The sequence below is a fragment of the Acromyrmex echinatior genome, chromosome 1 (genome assembly GCF_024713525.1).
Source record: "Acromyrmex echinatior isolate Ae372 chromosome 1, ASM2471352v2, whole genome shotgun sequence".
NCBI lineage: Eukaryota > Metazoa > Arthropoda > Insecta > Hymenoptera > Formicidae > Acromyrmex > Acromyrmex echinatior.
This window is the reverse complement of record NC_141852.1, coordinates 17,986,663-18,005,017: the sequence shown is the minus strand read 5'-3', so window position 1 is coordinate 18,005,017 and position 18,355 is coordinate 17,986,663. Positions and strand designations below refer to the sequence as shown.

Below are 18,355 nucleotides of genomic sequence, written 5' to 3'. Positions count from 1 at the left end.
TAAAAAAAAAACAAATTTTCAATAAAAAAAATTAAAAATTGCAACAAAAATTAATTAATTACTTTATTATTTTCTTAAACAATTTTTTCTGACACATACATTCTATCAATCGTTTAAAGATTGTCAGAAGCACTCGCTAAAACTTTTCGCCGTTTTCTCTCGCCGCTATATATATCAGATGTTTACATTGCCGGCGCAATGGAGGCTTTGGTTGTTGGAGTGCGGACGCGGTTTTTCTTTTGTTCTGTTCGGGATTACCATCTGCCTATCGCGAACGCAGTTTATTCGGGAATTGTCGCTGGGGAGTAATTTTCCTCCCTGCGATAATACTTTAAATAACGTAGCAGAATAATGCATCATAAAAGCAAATATTACAATCTCGTAATATTACCAAGTTTATCATTTACCACGCTCTTAATTTATGAAAATCAAATTTTCTCCTTCATCTTATTATTTTCTAAATATTTTCACATTCAAGTCAACATTCGCTCTCATTCTTGATGTTGTTTTTTTCGAAAGAGAAGTTCAGAGCGTAAAATCTAAATCTCACGGGAGGAAACACACGAGGAGTGTATATTGCAAACTGTGTGTGAATACGAACATGGAATAAAGATAGGTACCGTAAAGGAAAGGACTCGCGAACCGCGTCAAATTGCGCGTGCATTTATCAACTGCCGCCCTGCGTGGAGGTGGACATTGAGACATTTGCTCGAGAAAACCGGGACAGTAACAGCACGTCTCCCGTAAAAATACCTCTTCACCGTTAGCTGCCTCGCTGCCTTTTATTGCCGACCCTTTTATTGCGCTATATGCTGCAACGACTGAGTTGAGTACAATTAGAATCTTTTTTTCTCCTCGTCACAAAATCGAGTTTCGCCGTAATGTGGTCGACGTTCGTTTCGTGCTTCACTTAATCCTTTCATTTTTCTTCCCGTTAGTCTTTGATTGCAGAACGAAGATTGCAGAACAATCGCACCTAGTGGTAGAAATGTAGACGATATTCTGAAACGCAATCTTCGCAACGTCGCAGCGAATCTTCGCAACAACGATAAAACGACTTTCCGATACTCCTTTTCATTGATATTTACGTCTTTAAAAATAATAAATTAACAATTTGAAAATTTTCTATCTTATATTTATACAGAAATCGCGCGTGCGGTATTTCACTCATATATTTTTATGTAATGACAAAAATTAAATTTAAATTAATTTTAATTTTAAACAAGATTAAAAAATTAAATTTAAAATTGTACTGTACTTAAAAATATAGGAAGGAAACATTTTCAAATATAAAAATAATTCTGAATCACTCTATAATATATAGATAACGATAAAGAAGTTTTTAAATGACTTGAAGATCTGAAAAGAGAATGTTTTTCTGCGTACGAAAAGCTGTTGCCATTATAAGTCAGACAACTGATGTAGACATTTAAGTAGTTACGCTCGAGATTTCTCGGACGAGAAATAAACGACGACAAGCTAAGATACAACGTTTCATGTTATGTACGGAGATACAATGTCGTAACGATAAAATCTCCTTATGATCGTCGTCCGAGCGTCACAGAGGATTCGTAGGAACCGACATTCGTAAATCCGCACTTCGTAAACCGTTTCTGAAGCTGCTATGCGCGACCGCAAACAATAAACGCGATAGTAAATGCGGGAATGCGACAAGGAAATTTATTTTGCGACACGTAAAAGCAGCGCGTGCAGCGTGTGCAGCATAAAAACGCGAGCTTCCTTGAAAACTTAGTCGAACGATCGTGAATAGAACTCTTTCGAAAGGTACACTAAACTTGAAAAGTTTTAAATCGCTAAAGAAAATCTTTGCTCCACAAAACTTCAACGACTGCGATATAATATTATAGAACATAACAATATTATACAACAATTTCCCAAGTTTTAACTTTCATAATAAACTTTTAAATCAATTTAAGACAGACTTTTTTTACATTGATATTTTAAGATAGCTTCGCGACGACTGAATTACAATCGATTGAGAATAAATGGCCTAAATTAAAGCTATATTGTCACTGAAATTTATATTTTACTTCTTTCGGCAATTCAATTCGTAGCTCAATTGCTAAGATGTTTAACACAGAATATTAAATCTACTAACTTTTCTTGCCTTGTGAAGATGTATCTGGTTTTTGAAGTATCTGTTCCCAGTGGTTCGACCGATTGGTTGGACTACGAGGTGTTTACACACTGCGCTGTCAGACTACGTTCATATGGGTGCCCTGAGTTATTTCTGTCGCAAAGAATAACGGGCCTACACGAAATTCCAAATTGCTGTGAAAGCACGTGGAAACCTTCTATCTTTCTCTCTCTCTCTCTCTCTCTCTCTCTCTCTCTCTCTCTCTCTTTCTCTCTGACGATTAAATTTTCATCGCTGCAATCCCATGCCGATCCGAAGCGATCGTTCGCCCTGAATACAAAAATGCGGCGTAAAAGCTTTTTTCCTTCACGCCAACCAATCTGTCGGCCGTCGACCGTAATAACGAGCGGAAAAATTAATCGTCAACGGTAGCCTTACGAACCGACTGATGATTCATTTCTAACTTAGCGATCGTGCGTTTTTCTTGGAGTCTTTCCCCGTTCCATCAGGCCGTTGACAGGTCGGACATATTCGAAAAATCAGTCGGAGCAAGTCGCATAGAGCAGCGAAGGCTGTCTGGTGCTGGTCGTTTCACGAGCGGCTTATTTTTGCACACTTTCGCTTACGTCGCGACCGTGAGAAGTAATTAAAAATGAATTAAGCTTAATAGAAATATTTGACCCGGATTATAAACGATTTTCTAGCAGAAGAAAAATACAAAAGTTTGAGTGATTACTTTTCGATGAGAAATTGGAATACTGTGTTGTGTGATATATTTGCTACTGTTTCAATACTTACTGTTATCGTAGAAGACAAATGATTAAAACTGTATAAATATCAAATATTTTCAAGCAAGATAAATTAAGAAGATATCTCTACTTCGAAATGAAAAAGAAATATAAATGGACAAGAAAAAAAGTTTGACAGGTATTGTATCTGGGGCAAAGAACTCAAGAAAGTGATAAAAGTGATGAATAATGATTTTTATATTAAAAGAAAGTCGATTCGTAATTCTTGAAAAAAATCTGTCAAATATTTTACAACGAGTCTTGAATGATGTCAAATCTGTGATACTACCGTAAATACGTAAAAGGACTTCAGTGTATGTCGGAGAGAGCACGTCATACGCGGTCGTCACATCGAATGATTCATGAGCTTCCGCGAAGACGTACGATCCAAGAGGGATCCACGGTTGTGTCCTCGCGCCAGTGGAGGTAACCCGCTTTCAAGGGCAAAACGATAGCATCGCAACCCAAGTTTAAATTGGAGGGTCGGCCGCTTAAGATTCAGTTCTATAAACTTGAAAGTTTAGTCCCACTTCCAAGATGGAAGGCAAATCGAGGGAGGCCGAACGCGAGAAAGGAAGGATGGGTCACGAGAGGAAGGAACAGCGAACTTCCGAAGACGAGGCTTACGAAAGCTTGACGCTGCAATTAGGCAAGCATTTTCGATTGAATTCAATTAGCCGCCTCCGTGGCCTCGTTGCGAATCCGGATTGCCTTGGCAGAGTGACTTCTGCGCGCGCGGCGAAACTTGGCTTGTATTGTATTCCCAACGTTTCCTAAAGTATACGGGAATTGCAAATGGAGACCATCTCGTTAGCATTCCTCGTGAGGCATCTAAGTACATCTCGGCTTCATTTTATTACTATTATTAGACATTCCTGCCTCCCAAAGAGGGCAAGAGGATAACCTGACCGTGTCCCATGTGACTTCTTTTACTGTGCGCGTTTTATATTCATTCGTTAATATCCTGCGGTGAAAAGTAAGACATCTGCATAATTTATGTATGGGTAACTTGTTGCAGAATCATGCATTAATTCCATTATAAAGGCTAGCTGAAAAAATATTTACTTTGAAAAAAAATTAAGTAAATAACTAAATAATATGAGAGTTATAAACGAATCACAATTAGTTTTTCAGAAGACAATTTTGAAATAAATTTTTCCGTAATTGTAAAAAAATCAATAAAAACATTTTTTTTTTAAATAATTGCTAATTTTAATATTTTGTTCACATTTTATGTAAGCTTTATCATCTTTTTTCTTTATGTCGTTCATTACGTAATTTTTGTTCATTACGTAGATTTTAAAAATAATTATATTATAGCTTTGTTTTTCCTGAGCTGAATATGTAGAGACAAGATATGTTATTGAAAGCAAACATGGGTTCTCATCTAAAACTTGATATATTCCCATTTTTAGCCAGAAGCGAAATATCGATGAAACATGTCGCATTATGAATAAATGAAGCGTATACAAGGCATCTCGCTTAATTGGACACGACTCGTTTTGAATAAAAAGCCCGAGAATGGCGCGCGGCACCCACGTCGGGACCATCCTCTTCGTTACGTCCGACATGTTTTTCATCGATGACGGATATATCGGGGTTCGCCCTCGAGCAGAATTTTGCAGTGAAAAGAAAAAAAATACCAATGGAACTTGACGAATAATAATTAAAATTGTTGAATCGAACGCCGAGGAAACGATCCGGTTAACGATCACGATCTGAAAATTAAATCTTCATGTCGCATCTGTGCTAGCAACTTGCATCCGGTGCATGCTATCCGCGAACGCGTGTAAATCATTCGCAACGTGCATTCGAAACCACAGTGTACACGCATTTCCGCGCGGCACTTACGCATTGCGAGACGCGCCGCAACGAGAAGCCGCGACGATGCACGTGTTAACGTCACGCCGGTAAATGCGTCGGCGACACGTGTCGCGCATGTAATCCATGGGCCCGTCGTTGCCTCGACTGTATGTCATCAACACCATTGACATGTTCTACAGAGTGTTCCCGAGTTAATCGCTATCTCCTTCAATTGGTATGCTCTTTAACTGATACAGACTGAATCTTTGTTTAAGCTAAACTTATTAGAGTTAGAATAATGTTTAATAAGTTCATCAATTAATCGTATATCTTTATCAGTGTTACAAATATAATAATACTACTTTTGCGTAATTAATCTTTAAATTACATTTCAGTTAAAATTACTATTAAATAACAAATAAAATATTAATTTCAATTTTTTTGAAAATGTCGAGTTAATTTGAATAATTTTGATATTCACAAAGACAGTAATTTAAATTTTCATAAATATACCGAATTAGTTACGTTGTATGTAAATTCTTCATTAATATTATAATAGCTATTTCGTTAACTATTTCCAAATTTAATAAATATCAAACAAATATTTCTTTCAATATTAAAAGATTTATAAACAAATTCATCATATCGACAAATTCTAATATCTTAATTTTCTTCTAGGAAATAGCAGTGCACGCTTACGTATGCCCATTATGCGGAGGACAAACAAAACGGAGGTTTCTAGCTCCATTTCAACAGTACGACGATGTAAACGTAAGTGAGGAGATTCCCTTTAACATGAAAAGATGTCGACAGCACAAATCATTCCACGAACAGCAACTCGCTTCGCTTAATAATAACACGCCCCGTCATCGATTCCATTCCAACGCGGCCGATCATTCGAATCCAGGTTTTGAATTGCGGGAGGTCTGACTCGCGTCGACCTTCGAGCGAAACGCCGCGTTACGCCGAAAGTAACCCGTCCGGAAATTGTTAAAATTGTGCACACGCCGGCTGGCCGATAACGTCCCGATCTCGCACTTCACGGTGCAAATTCGATTTTCGCACGAGGCGTCACGGCCGCTACATCGTTTACGCTTCACGCCACACAGATACGCTTGCGAGAGAACGCCGGACTGGCTTTGCACGCAACGTCACCATTGCGTGAGTTGGATACAAAAAGTCAAAATCCTATGTTAGATAATGCACAAATTTTCAAAATATATAACGAATTTTATTTGTATTTTAATTAATTTTTTTAATTTAGAAAGCTTTACACTTAAAAAAATAGATAAACAGTAAAAAAAAAACTTTCTTTATATTTCATGTAAAAAGAAAATATTTTTTAGTACTTAACATATTTATAATAGAATCACAAGACATGTAACATAACATATCATAATTAAGATATATAAAATTAAATTACAGTACAGCAGCGTGTAGCTATACTAAAAAAAAGTGCCTGGTAATAGCTACCAAATGTTGAATGAAATAAATTTCAACCAAATGTTCAGTTAATATAAAATAATGTTATTTTTCTATATAAATATTTAGTAGTTATTACCAAATGGTTGGTTATATTATTATATTTGATAGTAATTATTAATATTTAAAAAGTAAAATTATTTTCGTTTATATTAATCAAACATTTAAATGAATTTGTTTTACTCAACATTTAAAAGCTACTAAACTCTTTTTTTTTCAATGTATATTCCGCATATTAAAATTGCAATTTAACTATCTAGCTTATACATTGAAAATCGCGGTTGTGATTATTTGGTATTAACCATCAGATTGCATGTCGAAATCCATGTCTGGTTTACATCGAGGATTATATCGGTATATTGATATGCGCGTAATAGCAGCTAAACGCATATCCGTCGACCGGAAATCGTTAAAATTACACGGCCACCAGGTGGCCAATAGGTAAAATATAGCACTTCTGAAAAAAGCATGAGTAAGATCAAAATCTATTCTGATCGCAAATAGAGGTGAGAGAAATTGTTCGAACAATAAAATAATAATATGAATATTACATTCAGCTTGTATCTTTATGTTTTCACTAATATTTCATACATATTTACAATATATAATATTATCAAATATAAATATCAGGTAATAAAATATCAGAAATATTTTATTAAAATATTACGAATTGTCGCAGCTTTTTTTCATTAAAATTCAACATTCAAATCCTATTTTCAAGCAAGATTAAAAGATAGTTGCACAATTAAGATATATTTGACGTATATTTGACGACATCTGTTCTTCTGTAAAAACATTAAGAGGATAGCATTGCCGAAGAGATGACATTAAAGTACTTAAGACGAATATATATTTCGTCTTAACACCGTGCGAAGTGCGAGCGTGACAACAGAGAGGATGGGAGAAAGATGTCCTCATTAATCCTTCCGGCTTTATCCGGTCGCGCTGGCACGTATCTTAAAGGTCCTCGCACAGGAGTTGTGATAAATGTCATGCAAATGCGCGCCTCTTAACGAGCCCTAAGTTTTTGCCCGGCAGCATGAAAACTTTCGTACTGTTAAAGTTCATGTTCACAAAGGAGATACATCACCCCCGCCATTCTGTCTCGTCGTCATGCTTAAAAGAGCGTAATTGTTGCACGGCGTAACTTCTGGGCTCTCCTACATCGTCGGTGTGTGTTTCGTATCAAAGACCTCTCGCGTCCTATCTTGTTAAATTGAACCCACAAACAACATACGTCACACACATAAGTGAACACACGTTTCACACATAAGCATTTTATTTTGCAAAAGCTACGTCGGTGATTTGCACGCGACGCATTTGTTTATAAATAGCTGTATCATCTGACGCTGTGCCCCCTGAGAAATTCATTAATAACTCGTACAAGTAAAATTAATGATAAATAAAATAAATTTAATTAAGCAGAACTGATCTGTGACGGACAATAAAATTAACTCTGAATAAATTTAGTCTGACTAAATTTTCAATAGATTAGACAAAATCAATTCAATTCTGTCAAATGAATAACAATAATAATTTATCAACAGGAATGAATAATTATAGTAGCATATAAAATTTTTAAATATCCTTTCTTTAATTCATTAAAATATTTGATATTAAGATATCTTAAAATAATTTGCATTAAAATTAAATTATCGATATTTCAAATTGTTATAAAAGTACAAATATGATGAGAATCTCAATCATTTTTGAGGAATTTTAAATAAAAACTACAGAAATAAATTTTCTTTATATAGAATCCTTGATATATAATTCGTTTCGCAAGTAATTTCCGTCGACGAATACAACGTTAATTTTCGTATTAGACATGAGCCATGAATCATGCTCATCTGTTATTTGGAATGTGTTCAAATCGGATATATGCTCTAAACACACATCAATAGCGCCTTATCTCTCAAAAACTCTGTTTTTACTACTTTGATTTCGTGATCTTCATGTATTTATACGTTTTCGCATAATTTTACCTTTTCAATATGATATCATGAACGAGAGAAAAGTTTCGTCTTTGTCATTTTACCTTTTTATCATTTTCTTTCGACGTTAATTAAAGGATCAACTTCGTTAAGAAAGTCCGCAGACGTATGACGAAGCGTAAAGTTTTCGCTCTTTTTCTAATTATCGCGTGAGGTAGCCCAGAGATAATTACAAGTTCCTAATGCAAACACGAGGAGATCGTTATTTATACAGCAATGGAGAGCAAAAAGCTAACTAAATGAAAAAAGGATCAAATAAGAAAAAAAATACGAGGCTAGATATTGATATCTAATATTTCTATATAAATTTGAAATCTTTTAGTTATAAAAAAATCTGCGAACGCGATTACTGTCGGACTTGAAATACAATCACGAAATTGAAGGTAAAATGATATCGCAAATTAAACTAATCGATTTGCTGTATACTAGTATCTAAAAACACTATAAAAAAAAACTTACTGAAAAAAACATTACCTCAGCCAAGATTCAAATCAGGAATCTTCTGACTAATCAAGGCGAATGAATTTGATTTAATTAAGAAAAACTTTTAAAAATTCATCAAGAAAATCTTAAAATCGTCTGTTTTACCAATCAAAATCGATATATTTCTAGCAGGAAATCTTTTTGTTATTACACAGAATTATAAATTTTTTTCAAAATCTAAATATAAATATACAATAAGGCGCACATATCAAATGATTTGATATAAAAAAGGAAAAAACTTAGAAAATTACAATTTTTGTATTAATTTCTGGCTCGTAACAACGTTCGCTTTACATAAAAGTTTTATACTTTGTATGTATGAAACAAGTTTAACTCCGTGGATCACAAGAAGGGATCACAAGAAAGAACAATACTGTGCTGAAATGAGTCTAAAAGCTTTAGAAAGAAAAACTTTTTATGAAAGAAAAACGCACAAAATTTCGTGTGTATGTATGCATGCAATATTGATGTAGTAATATATTTAAAATTCATAAATCGTACATATGTAAATTGATAAAACGGTGATTCTATCGGTGTCTGAACTTTATTTCAAAATCTTTTTAAGAGCACATAATAGACAAAGCATTGGCCAATTCTTGTGTCATTTATGGAAAGCAATTAAAATTGTATGTGCCATTACATACATTAAGACTTTACACTTTCATAAATAACACAACAGTCGTCCGACATTTTGTCTATTATATGCTCATGCTCTATATCAAATGAAATGTCACGGTCCGCGTAAAAGTAAAATGGACTTTTATTTGAGCTTTCAAAGTACAAGACCTAAATTCAATCCCATATTTTCTCTTAAGTTTTTCATAATTTTTTAATAGTTTGCAAATCCTTCGAAATTTATCTGATACAGTATTCTGCGTAAAGTACAATTATAATTTCTATACAGCTGTGTTTAAGAATAAAAAATATGAATTATAATTTCAAAAAAAAAGATATATAGAATTAACTTCAGATTGAATCTGGGATTTGTGACTCGAAGGAAAAAAACAAATATGTGTCTATCGTTTTCACGTGGAACCAACAACTCTTTTGATTGAATTAAAGAAAAAAATTTTTCTCTTTTTTTTTATCATCTTATCTCATATTCCATATTTTTAGTACAATATATTCGCGATGTTTCGATCTGCATGACACAGATTCTATTTTCATTTTTATACAACTTTAAATATTAAAACTTTAACTTCTAAATAGATTTAGAATAGTACATCTCTCGCTATAAAATATACATTTTATATTTCAACATATTGTTATAGCTTTTAATTTATTGATTTTAATTTTAATTCTTCTTTTTATGAAATTGTTTAATTTTATTCTTAATTTCAACAGTAAAACTTTCTATATATTCAAGTCCATTTTCCTTAAAATATAATAAACTTTTCTTCATACTTTTCTCTCCTTCTTGCTTTCTCTTTGTGTCTTTTCAGAATAAGGCAACAACAGGATCGAGGATACACTTGCTTTACTACATCATCCTCTTTGATGCCATTCTTTAGACTTTGAATGTCGTAAGAAGAACGAGCAAGAATGAGAGAGAAACAGGGGAAACGCTGAGAGAGCAACATCGCGAAAAAAAGTGTCTTTCAAAGCGGATACTCGCTCTCTCCTACACATAAGAGCGGAATGTTTTGCCATTCCGCGCATTTACTCGAACACGCGTATCGGATACTCCGCGTTCTACGATACAAGAAGCAATCCTCTAAGCGAAGCTGTCGAGAAGGTTTTAAATCACGTACAATATCCTGCAAAACTTCCTTCACTCAAGTATCCTTCATGATTTCTTTCTCGACCAAAATCTCAGCAAATAAAACCTTTATTCACGACAGTTCTTTCACAATAATATCAATCCATTTTTTGGATAAAATGGATTTTCATTAATTTGATATAAAAGCAATATTCTATTTTTGCAGCCAGTAAAATTGATATAAGCCAAATTATAAGCTTTGAATACAATGAGATATAATTATTCTAAATACATTTTTATTGAACAAATCTAATCTAATTCTAAGCAATGAGATTTTTTCTTCACTATTTCCTAAAATGTTCAATATTCCCTTTAGTATTTCAAAATATTATAAGACTGTAATTATAAAAATAATTTTTTTTATATACTATATATTTTTTAATTGTATGACTGTTATATGTGTGATATTTCTAATATATGTATATATATATATTCTTTTCAGATCATCGATAATAGGAACAAATCAGAAACTTCAACAACCAGGTCAAAGAATACAGAATTCATAAAAAAAAACGAAATTTACGAAGTCAACTAATCATCGAAATTACATATTTCGATCTAAAGGTAGCTCAGCAACCGTTTCGTCATTTTCCTTCAAACTTTCACGCATTTTTCAAGGACCAACGAATCTTCACGCAACGGAGACATTACGTATCATCATAGATAATCGCTTCACAACAACTGCGAGGCATACATATCGCAACTGTTCATCGTTCTCACGAGAGCAATTTTTGCGCGAGTACACGGACGCGTCCCACCGGATAGGAAAGAGACTAGATACTGCGATAGAAACTAGAAGTTCAAGCTGCAACTCTAAGTCCCTTGTGAATAATCGTTGGCGATTTCCTAAAGGCGAAAATCTCTACATTCATAACGGCGCGTGTAGTCGACCGATGACTGCCGCAACCGGCCAAAGATTGCAGAAAATCTGCCCAAGCGACGAGATAAATTCTCTCGCGTGTGCCTCGTGGACGCGCAAAACAAATTAAAAGAAAGGGGTAGAAAGAACGAGAAAGAGAAAGAAGGAAAAATAAAAAAAAACACAAAAACGGCGCTTAAAAGTACGAGAGGTGGTCGCCTGAGCACGCTGATAAACGCTGAGTAATGGGGACGCAAATTACGTGCGAGGAATACTGCGTGAGAAATGAGTGCCCGATGCAAATTCTGCTGGCCGCTAGGACGATGCAACGACCGATACTACCGGATACTGTAACTCTGTCTAAACGATTCACCATGACCACGTGGATCGAGAATAGATCCACGAAGCAAACCGGCCGTCCATCGTCTCCGTGATGATCCGAGAGGATGTACGTAATCCCAGGAGGAATTAACCAATTAGTACCGGCGGTAGAGGATTTGCGCTAAGTTAATACAAGGATGAGTATCAATACAACGGAGATCACGGATAGATTACGTTACTCGCCAACAACGATAGCTCTCAACTCTGTCCTCGTTATGGACCAAGATACATAATCCGCAGGATACTACAACGCGTTATAGCATTCATGAAGCATATAGGAAATTTTAGACGGATCACTCCTTAGCAACTCAATGGCTTTTAACCTTGGTTTCACGATGCAACAGCGTGGCGATATTAGGTCTGTATAGACTACATGATATCACGAGTCAGTGTGTACAAACTTTGCAGTACTACAAACCAGCATGTATAGTCTTCACAATAAGGAGTGACTCGGCAAGTAAAGTGTCTGTTCAGTCTCTCCGGCATCAATTACATCTCACTTCCCGGATTCGTTTCCGGGGTCGACGCAGGCAGACTCTTCGCCGACGAAGTGATTGTGCGATTATTCGAGGAACATACGTTCGGCTTTAAACGGAGGAAGTGGCTTCGTACCGCGTTGCTCTCGAGATCCAGCGTATCGGCGCGAGTGCGCACCTTTAATCGTTATAGTGCGGAGTTATTATAAGATAAATTATATAAATATATATATATAAAACATAAAAACTAATTGCCCGTTATTGTATGAGTTAATATAAGACTAATATAAGATATTTGCTAAATGGTTAAAAGTAATTTTTCAGTGAAAATAAGATCCAGCGGAAAAGAGAATTCAGTATCAAATCTTATAATATAATATAAAAAACTTTAGATAATATAATTTTGCGGATTACTATACAAATATTAATACAAAAATTCATTAAATGACAGAAAGTGATTAGGTGTAAGATCCACCATGGAATAAGCAAACTACAGAAATTGCGAACGCTTCGAAGTGAGATGTTTTATGGTATGATACATATAAAGAATAAAGATAAACACTTTAAAACGAACCATCGGACATTACCTACACGATAAAAAGAACGTCGAGTGGTTAAATCATAGCTGCACTTGCCAAGTTCGACAGACGTGAAATCTTTACGCTCGGAACTTTCTTCGAGTAACGTCGAAGATCAAACGGAGGATCAAATAGTTACGAGGAACAAGAGTATATCTTGCGAAAGTTTCTCGAGAGCAGGGAGGGAACAAGGGAGAGTCGCGTGGTGTTCTCCTCTCAAGAGGCCGCGCGCATGGCACAGCCGATCATTGCGGACAATCGGTCACTCGTCGCGATCCGCTCTTTGTGATACACCACGTAACACCGTTCGCGAACAAGAAAGAAGATAAGTGGCGCAAAAGGAACAAGATGATGGCGGGAACGGGGGTGGGTGGTGTCGGTGGTGTAGGGATGCTGAGAACCAGGCGGCGGGACGTCAGCGTCAAGCCAAATAGAAAACTCGACCGGAAGTCCTCGAGGGGGATGATTTACGAGAACGAGGAGCTCAGACTGAGGACCATTCACATCAATGCCGAGGTGGAGCAAGGTAAAAGGAGAGGGATTCAAGGGGAAACGCGCGGCAGCTCACGCGGATTTGTCGATGAATCGAAGGTGAAGGTAATCGCGACTGTGTCGTTTCGAAAGGACAATGTCGCGATTACTTTTCTTTTCCGTCGATTTGATCGACTTGATCTCAGTTAATAAAACGTTCGCGATGGACAAGCGGGAGAAAAACGATTTTCAATGATTCAATATACGAAGAGATAAAAAAAATTATTTCCAACTTTTCTCTTGTCTCTTTCGATGAAAAAATATGTATGTTGAATTTAGTGACTGGAAATTCTGTTATGAAATATAAAGTTAGATAAATGAGACTATTATTTGAATTTTTTGCATCTTGTTAGTATAACGCTGTTACTTTATTCAGCTTATTTATTACTTACACCGTTTCATTTTTTTCCCCTCTCGTCCAGAATGTTTCAAGCGAATTTTATTAACGCAGTTACTCTGAACGCTACTGTCTGAATTATTAATTTGCCGTTATAGACGATTCACACTCGGGGGCCAAATTAATTTCGCAGGGACTTCCATTACGCGTTAGTGGCAGGCCAGACCAACTAATAATGTTAAATATTTGATCCTCTAGGGTATGACTGCGCCAAAGCAATCAAGGATTAATTTAACTACCGTGCTAAAGGAATTTTTGATATGTTATGGAAAAGCAAGAGAGTTTCAAACTTTTGTTATTCTATTAAAGTTAACAAATATCGCGATAAGAAAGAAGCTAATATCTTGATCATATACAAGATGTTTTGTTACGATATATTCATTGCAACAAAAAAGTTAAATAATCCTAAATCAGAAAATATGTCATCAGAAATTTAATTAAACCACTCTTTCATACAAATTATTACTTTCTCTCTTTCTCTCTCTTTTCCTCCCCTGACAAATACACTATGGAATTAATTATTTGAGTATTTTTGTGCTTTACTAACAGATGTTTTAATAAACTCGTTTGGCGCAATTGTGCTCTCTGAAATTGGAGGACGTTTTATATATAAATGAATACCATTAATCTCGCGAATCTCGCTACCATCGCTTTAATTATGAATTCGTCATTACGAATGATACCAAACAAAAGGTCAAATATATATTTCGTACGTGATAACCACGGGGAATTTTATTACGCGACTGTGGTAGATCTGGTAAACTGCATCGCGCCGCGGTCATCTACAAATAGACACGTGCATACATCAGATTGAAGTCGCCGTACGAACTTACTGCGAACTATTTTCGAGGCCTGGCCTGCACACGCTGAATTTGTCCAGTCGGGTAAGCGAGTAGTACAATTTCTAGTACCGGCGGTCACGATCCAGCAGACTTGACTCAGTTGCTAAATGCGCCCGAGATGACGCAAAACGCATTCGCGTTCCAATTTCTAAAGAAACGTTCATTTTCATCGCATGACATCAATTTAATCTACGACAAAAAAAAATAGTGAAGTTGATGAAATCAAGAGAAAGAGGAGAACTTTACCAGTGATTTCTTGTAACAGAATGTGAACAACGACGAATCCACGTGGCTGATTAAGTTAATCAGTAAATTTATAAGCTGTGGAAATTAAAAATTACAAGTCAAATAATAGTTAAGAAAAAAGGACTGAATCGTTTAAAAGTGAAACGCCAATTATTAAATTATTGAGGATTCTAATACGGAAAAGCTCGCAAGAGGCTGTCATTGAAATCGACTGCTTAATTAATCACATTTCTTCGACGATGCTTGAATAACAAAATGGTGGGTATATGTATATGTAATCATATATCTTTTGTCAGGTATTATGTTTTAATTAAACTTCAGGAATGAAATTGAACGGATGTGCCGATATCGCAAGTGAGTACGTTATTAATACAAAAAGCTTGAATGACGGCAAATGAATCGCGCGTCTACATAATTTTCTTGAAATTTATTTACCCGCGGAGCCAAGAAAAGCTTTGTTTTGGCAAATATTCCGGGATGGCGGTTTGTTCTCTTAGAACTCAGGATCCAGATGTCGACGCTGTACAGATTCCAAAAGGCTAAACGCTAACTTCTTATCCTAATATCGTTGAGACGTCAAACCGATCTCGACTTTAATCTTCCATCGATGGAGCAATCAGTGATTTGAATATTTTGAACTGCTTCAAGTATTAATAAACGCGAGAATAAACGTTTGAGTCAAGCCATAAATAAATAAGCATGATAACTACAAATGTATTTTGGGCAATGGCGCATAAATTTCGATATATTTAAGACTATCAAATAATAATCAAATAATTTTATAGCTTTTCTCAGCTATTATTTTCATATAAATAATTATTCATTAATAATTTTTTAATTAAAATAGCAATAAAATTGCAAGTATTTATGATATACTATATTACATATATTTAAAAAATACGTTTAAACAGTTTTAAAAATTTTATTATTTATTTAAAGCCAAAAGCTAACTACGAATTTTATATATTATATAATTAAGTTTTTATAATTAGAAAATTGAAAATTAGGAATACTTTAGGATCACCCAGTATATATAAATACAAAAAGTATGCCTAATACTCTCGTCGAAGATAGCGTCTCACGAGCTTTTTTGTTCCTTCTGACATATTATGCAGCCGGATTATCATGGTGCATTCAAGTAGCGTGCGAAGAAAATCCTTCATGATTAGAAAAACTGACAGCACGCCGAGAGGGTTCAAAGTGAGTCGTTCTAGGATCAATCTACCGGTTACTTGTAGACCCTTTCTTTTCTACTTCCGTCTCATGCTCGCTCAGTGAGAAAACCAGACACTACCTACGTCAAGCTTGGAGATTATTTTGAGTCCTTTTTCAACCTCTTGATAGATTATATCGCCGCGTGAAGAAATGGCGCCAGTCTAATGAACAATTTATCATCGGCCAGGTTTGCACCGACACCGAATTTCTTCAATATCAAAAATATCGCGCCACTGTCGGATTTCAAAACTGATGATATTAAACATAAGAACTGACAGTGTCACTTTTCATGACAAATGATATTAATCGGGGAAAAAATAAATTGTCAAAGAAAATGGACGAAAATACATTCGAAAATATAATCGCTAAAAGAATCTGTGTTTGACATCCGTATAGATTAAACGACATCATATTTTAACATCTATATATATATATAGTGCAGCTTTACAATGAATGAGAACGTATAAACTTAAATAATATACGGACTTGTCAGGAAAAGAGATCTTTTTTTCGGTCAGAACTATAGCTTTTACACAACATCGCGGTCAAGGCGAATAATAAAATAGCAAAATTTATAAGATCGTTCCCCCGACGACGTTTCTAAAATAACATCAAAAGACATAATGATCAGTGCCGGAATACTCGAGCATCGCCTAATATTATTAGATGAAATAGAAATTATTATATCTAAAAATTTGATAAAAATATTACAAATTTCTTTCGTTAATAATTAATAACATCTTTTATCAATTTCTACATACTCTATTTTGACAGAATTTATAGGTAAAAAATAATCCTAAGTCTTTGATAGTATAAAATCATGCTTTATATATTTCCATATAAAACATGCCAATAAAAACAACAAAATTTATCACTTAAACATTTTGCAATTACAAAATAATACTTTGTTAATAATATTTTTATTCAAATTATTTCTTTTATCGATCAAGAATTCCGTATTTTGAGAAAAAAATGTATCGTTGCTCTGGCGCGGCGATACAGTCCTGACATCGTGGGACCACGAGGGAGTACAAAAGATTTAAATAGTCGCGAGGGCGAGAGAGAGATAGAGAGAGACCTGAGGCGGTGGTTTCGTGACGCTCGATGAAGAAGCGGACGAAGAAGAGGTAACTCGCGGTAGGGATAAAGACTGCCACAGTGATGTAGCCACGCGTCGACTAGTTTTACCCGGTGACTCTAAACGGCCGGCACGCTTTTCACGGCCTGCGGAAGCTGTCAAACTCGCGGGATACGATTCCGGAAGTGATACCAGGCCGAAATCAATTCGGTGTTGTTAACATGTTCGTTATTGTTCGGGACCTCGAATGTAACATGTCGATGTCGGGCCTTGGCGTCGCGACGTCGCCACGCCGAGACGCACATCTGGCAGAGAAGCGCATCTCGATGTTACGTAACAAGAAAGAGAAAGACGTCGAAAAAGAGAATGAACTGTGATCAGAAATTTACAAAACTCAAACGAAGTGCGCGGCAAATTCGCGCGAAGAAATATCAGGAGGAGTAAAAAAAATTTGAGGAAAAAATGTACAAATTTTGGTCGTGCTAATAAAAAGTATGACTGACCAATTTGGCGAAGAGCTTCATTGCGACTGTCAGTAGTGGTATTCTATATTAAACCGACATTTGCAGATATCCTCCTTAAAATTAATAATTGAAATCGCGAAAGTTCTTTATTAAAATTTTATTAAATTTTATTAAATAGATATACATATACAATTAAAGTTAAAAATAATCTTAATTATCTCAAGTATAATATCATCAATTTACTGCCATTTCTTCAAACGACATCGAAAAACAAAACATCATTCGCATAGTCCGGAACATCACAGCTGTTCACGTAGCAAGCACGTTGTCATGAAAAGCACTCGATCTGATGAAGAAGAAAAGAGCAATAAATGTTGTTACACGATGTCGATGTAATTAACTGACAGGACAGTCATGAAAATAAGGACCAGCTACTTTGAGAAGCGACTGTTTCCATTCGTAAGTCTTTCCTGGAATAAACTCATGAGGGATGACGTTCAAACGTTCAGACATTAGCCAGCAACGGCTATTTGTTGGTGAAACGCTGATGGATTATTTAATGACTCGATCGATGAAATGACCCCCATCAATCGAACGCGCATGACTGCATTAGAGAGACGGTACGCATTCGTAGGTAATGCGAATTCGCTGTTGATCTGACGAGGTCACGGTGGACCGCGAAATCGGGGGTCAGTTCCCCTCGTTAAGGTTATCACATGAGTGAAGCTCCGTGGCGCGCTCCACAGAAATGGAAGGAGCGGGATGTGGACATGATGCAGAGAAGAGACACGAGTAGGCCAACGAGACGCGATGGAAACTATGGAATAGAGAGCTCGTTCTCTTCGTCGCGGAATTCTGGTACGAACTCGCTTAAGGGTTTC

The 18,355-nt window shown here is 35.7% G+C and overlaps 2 protein-coding genes across 4 annotated transcripts in view; one reads left to right on the top strand and one right to left on the bottom strand.

Annotated features, from left to right (window-relative positions):
* Positions 1 to 18,355, bottom strand: part of Ror (tyrosine-protein kinase transmembrane receptor Ror) — a 273,457-nt gene that overhangs the window by 187,252 nt on the left and 67,850 nt on the right. The window lies entirely within an intron of this gene.
* The window catches only part of LOC105154912 (uncharacterized), a 37,300-nt gene that overhangs the window by 2,267 nt on the left and 16,678 nt on the right, over positions 1 to 18,355 (top strand). The window contains exons 2-5 of one of the 3 annotated variants that reach the window (XM_087414167.1): positions 5,368 to 5,460; positions 10,091 to 10,383; positions 10,850 to 10,971; positions 11,026 to 13,227. In XM_087414167.1, coding sequence (XP_087270293.1) covers positions 13,050 to 13,227 — 178 coding nt within the window. In that variant the 5' untranslated portion in view covers positions 5,368 to 5,460; positions 10,091 to 10,383; positions 10,850 to 10,971; positions 11,026 to 13,049. Of the gene's footprint in view, positions 1 to 5,367; positions 5,461 to 10,090; positions 10,384 to 10,849; positions 13,228 to 16,888; positions 18,333 to 18,355 lie in introns of those variants that run through there. The other 2 variants (XM_087414165.1, XM_011070708.2) reach the window with 2 other exon arrangements.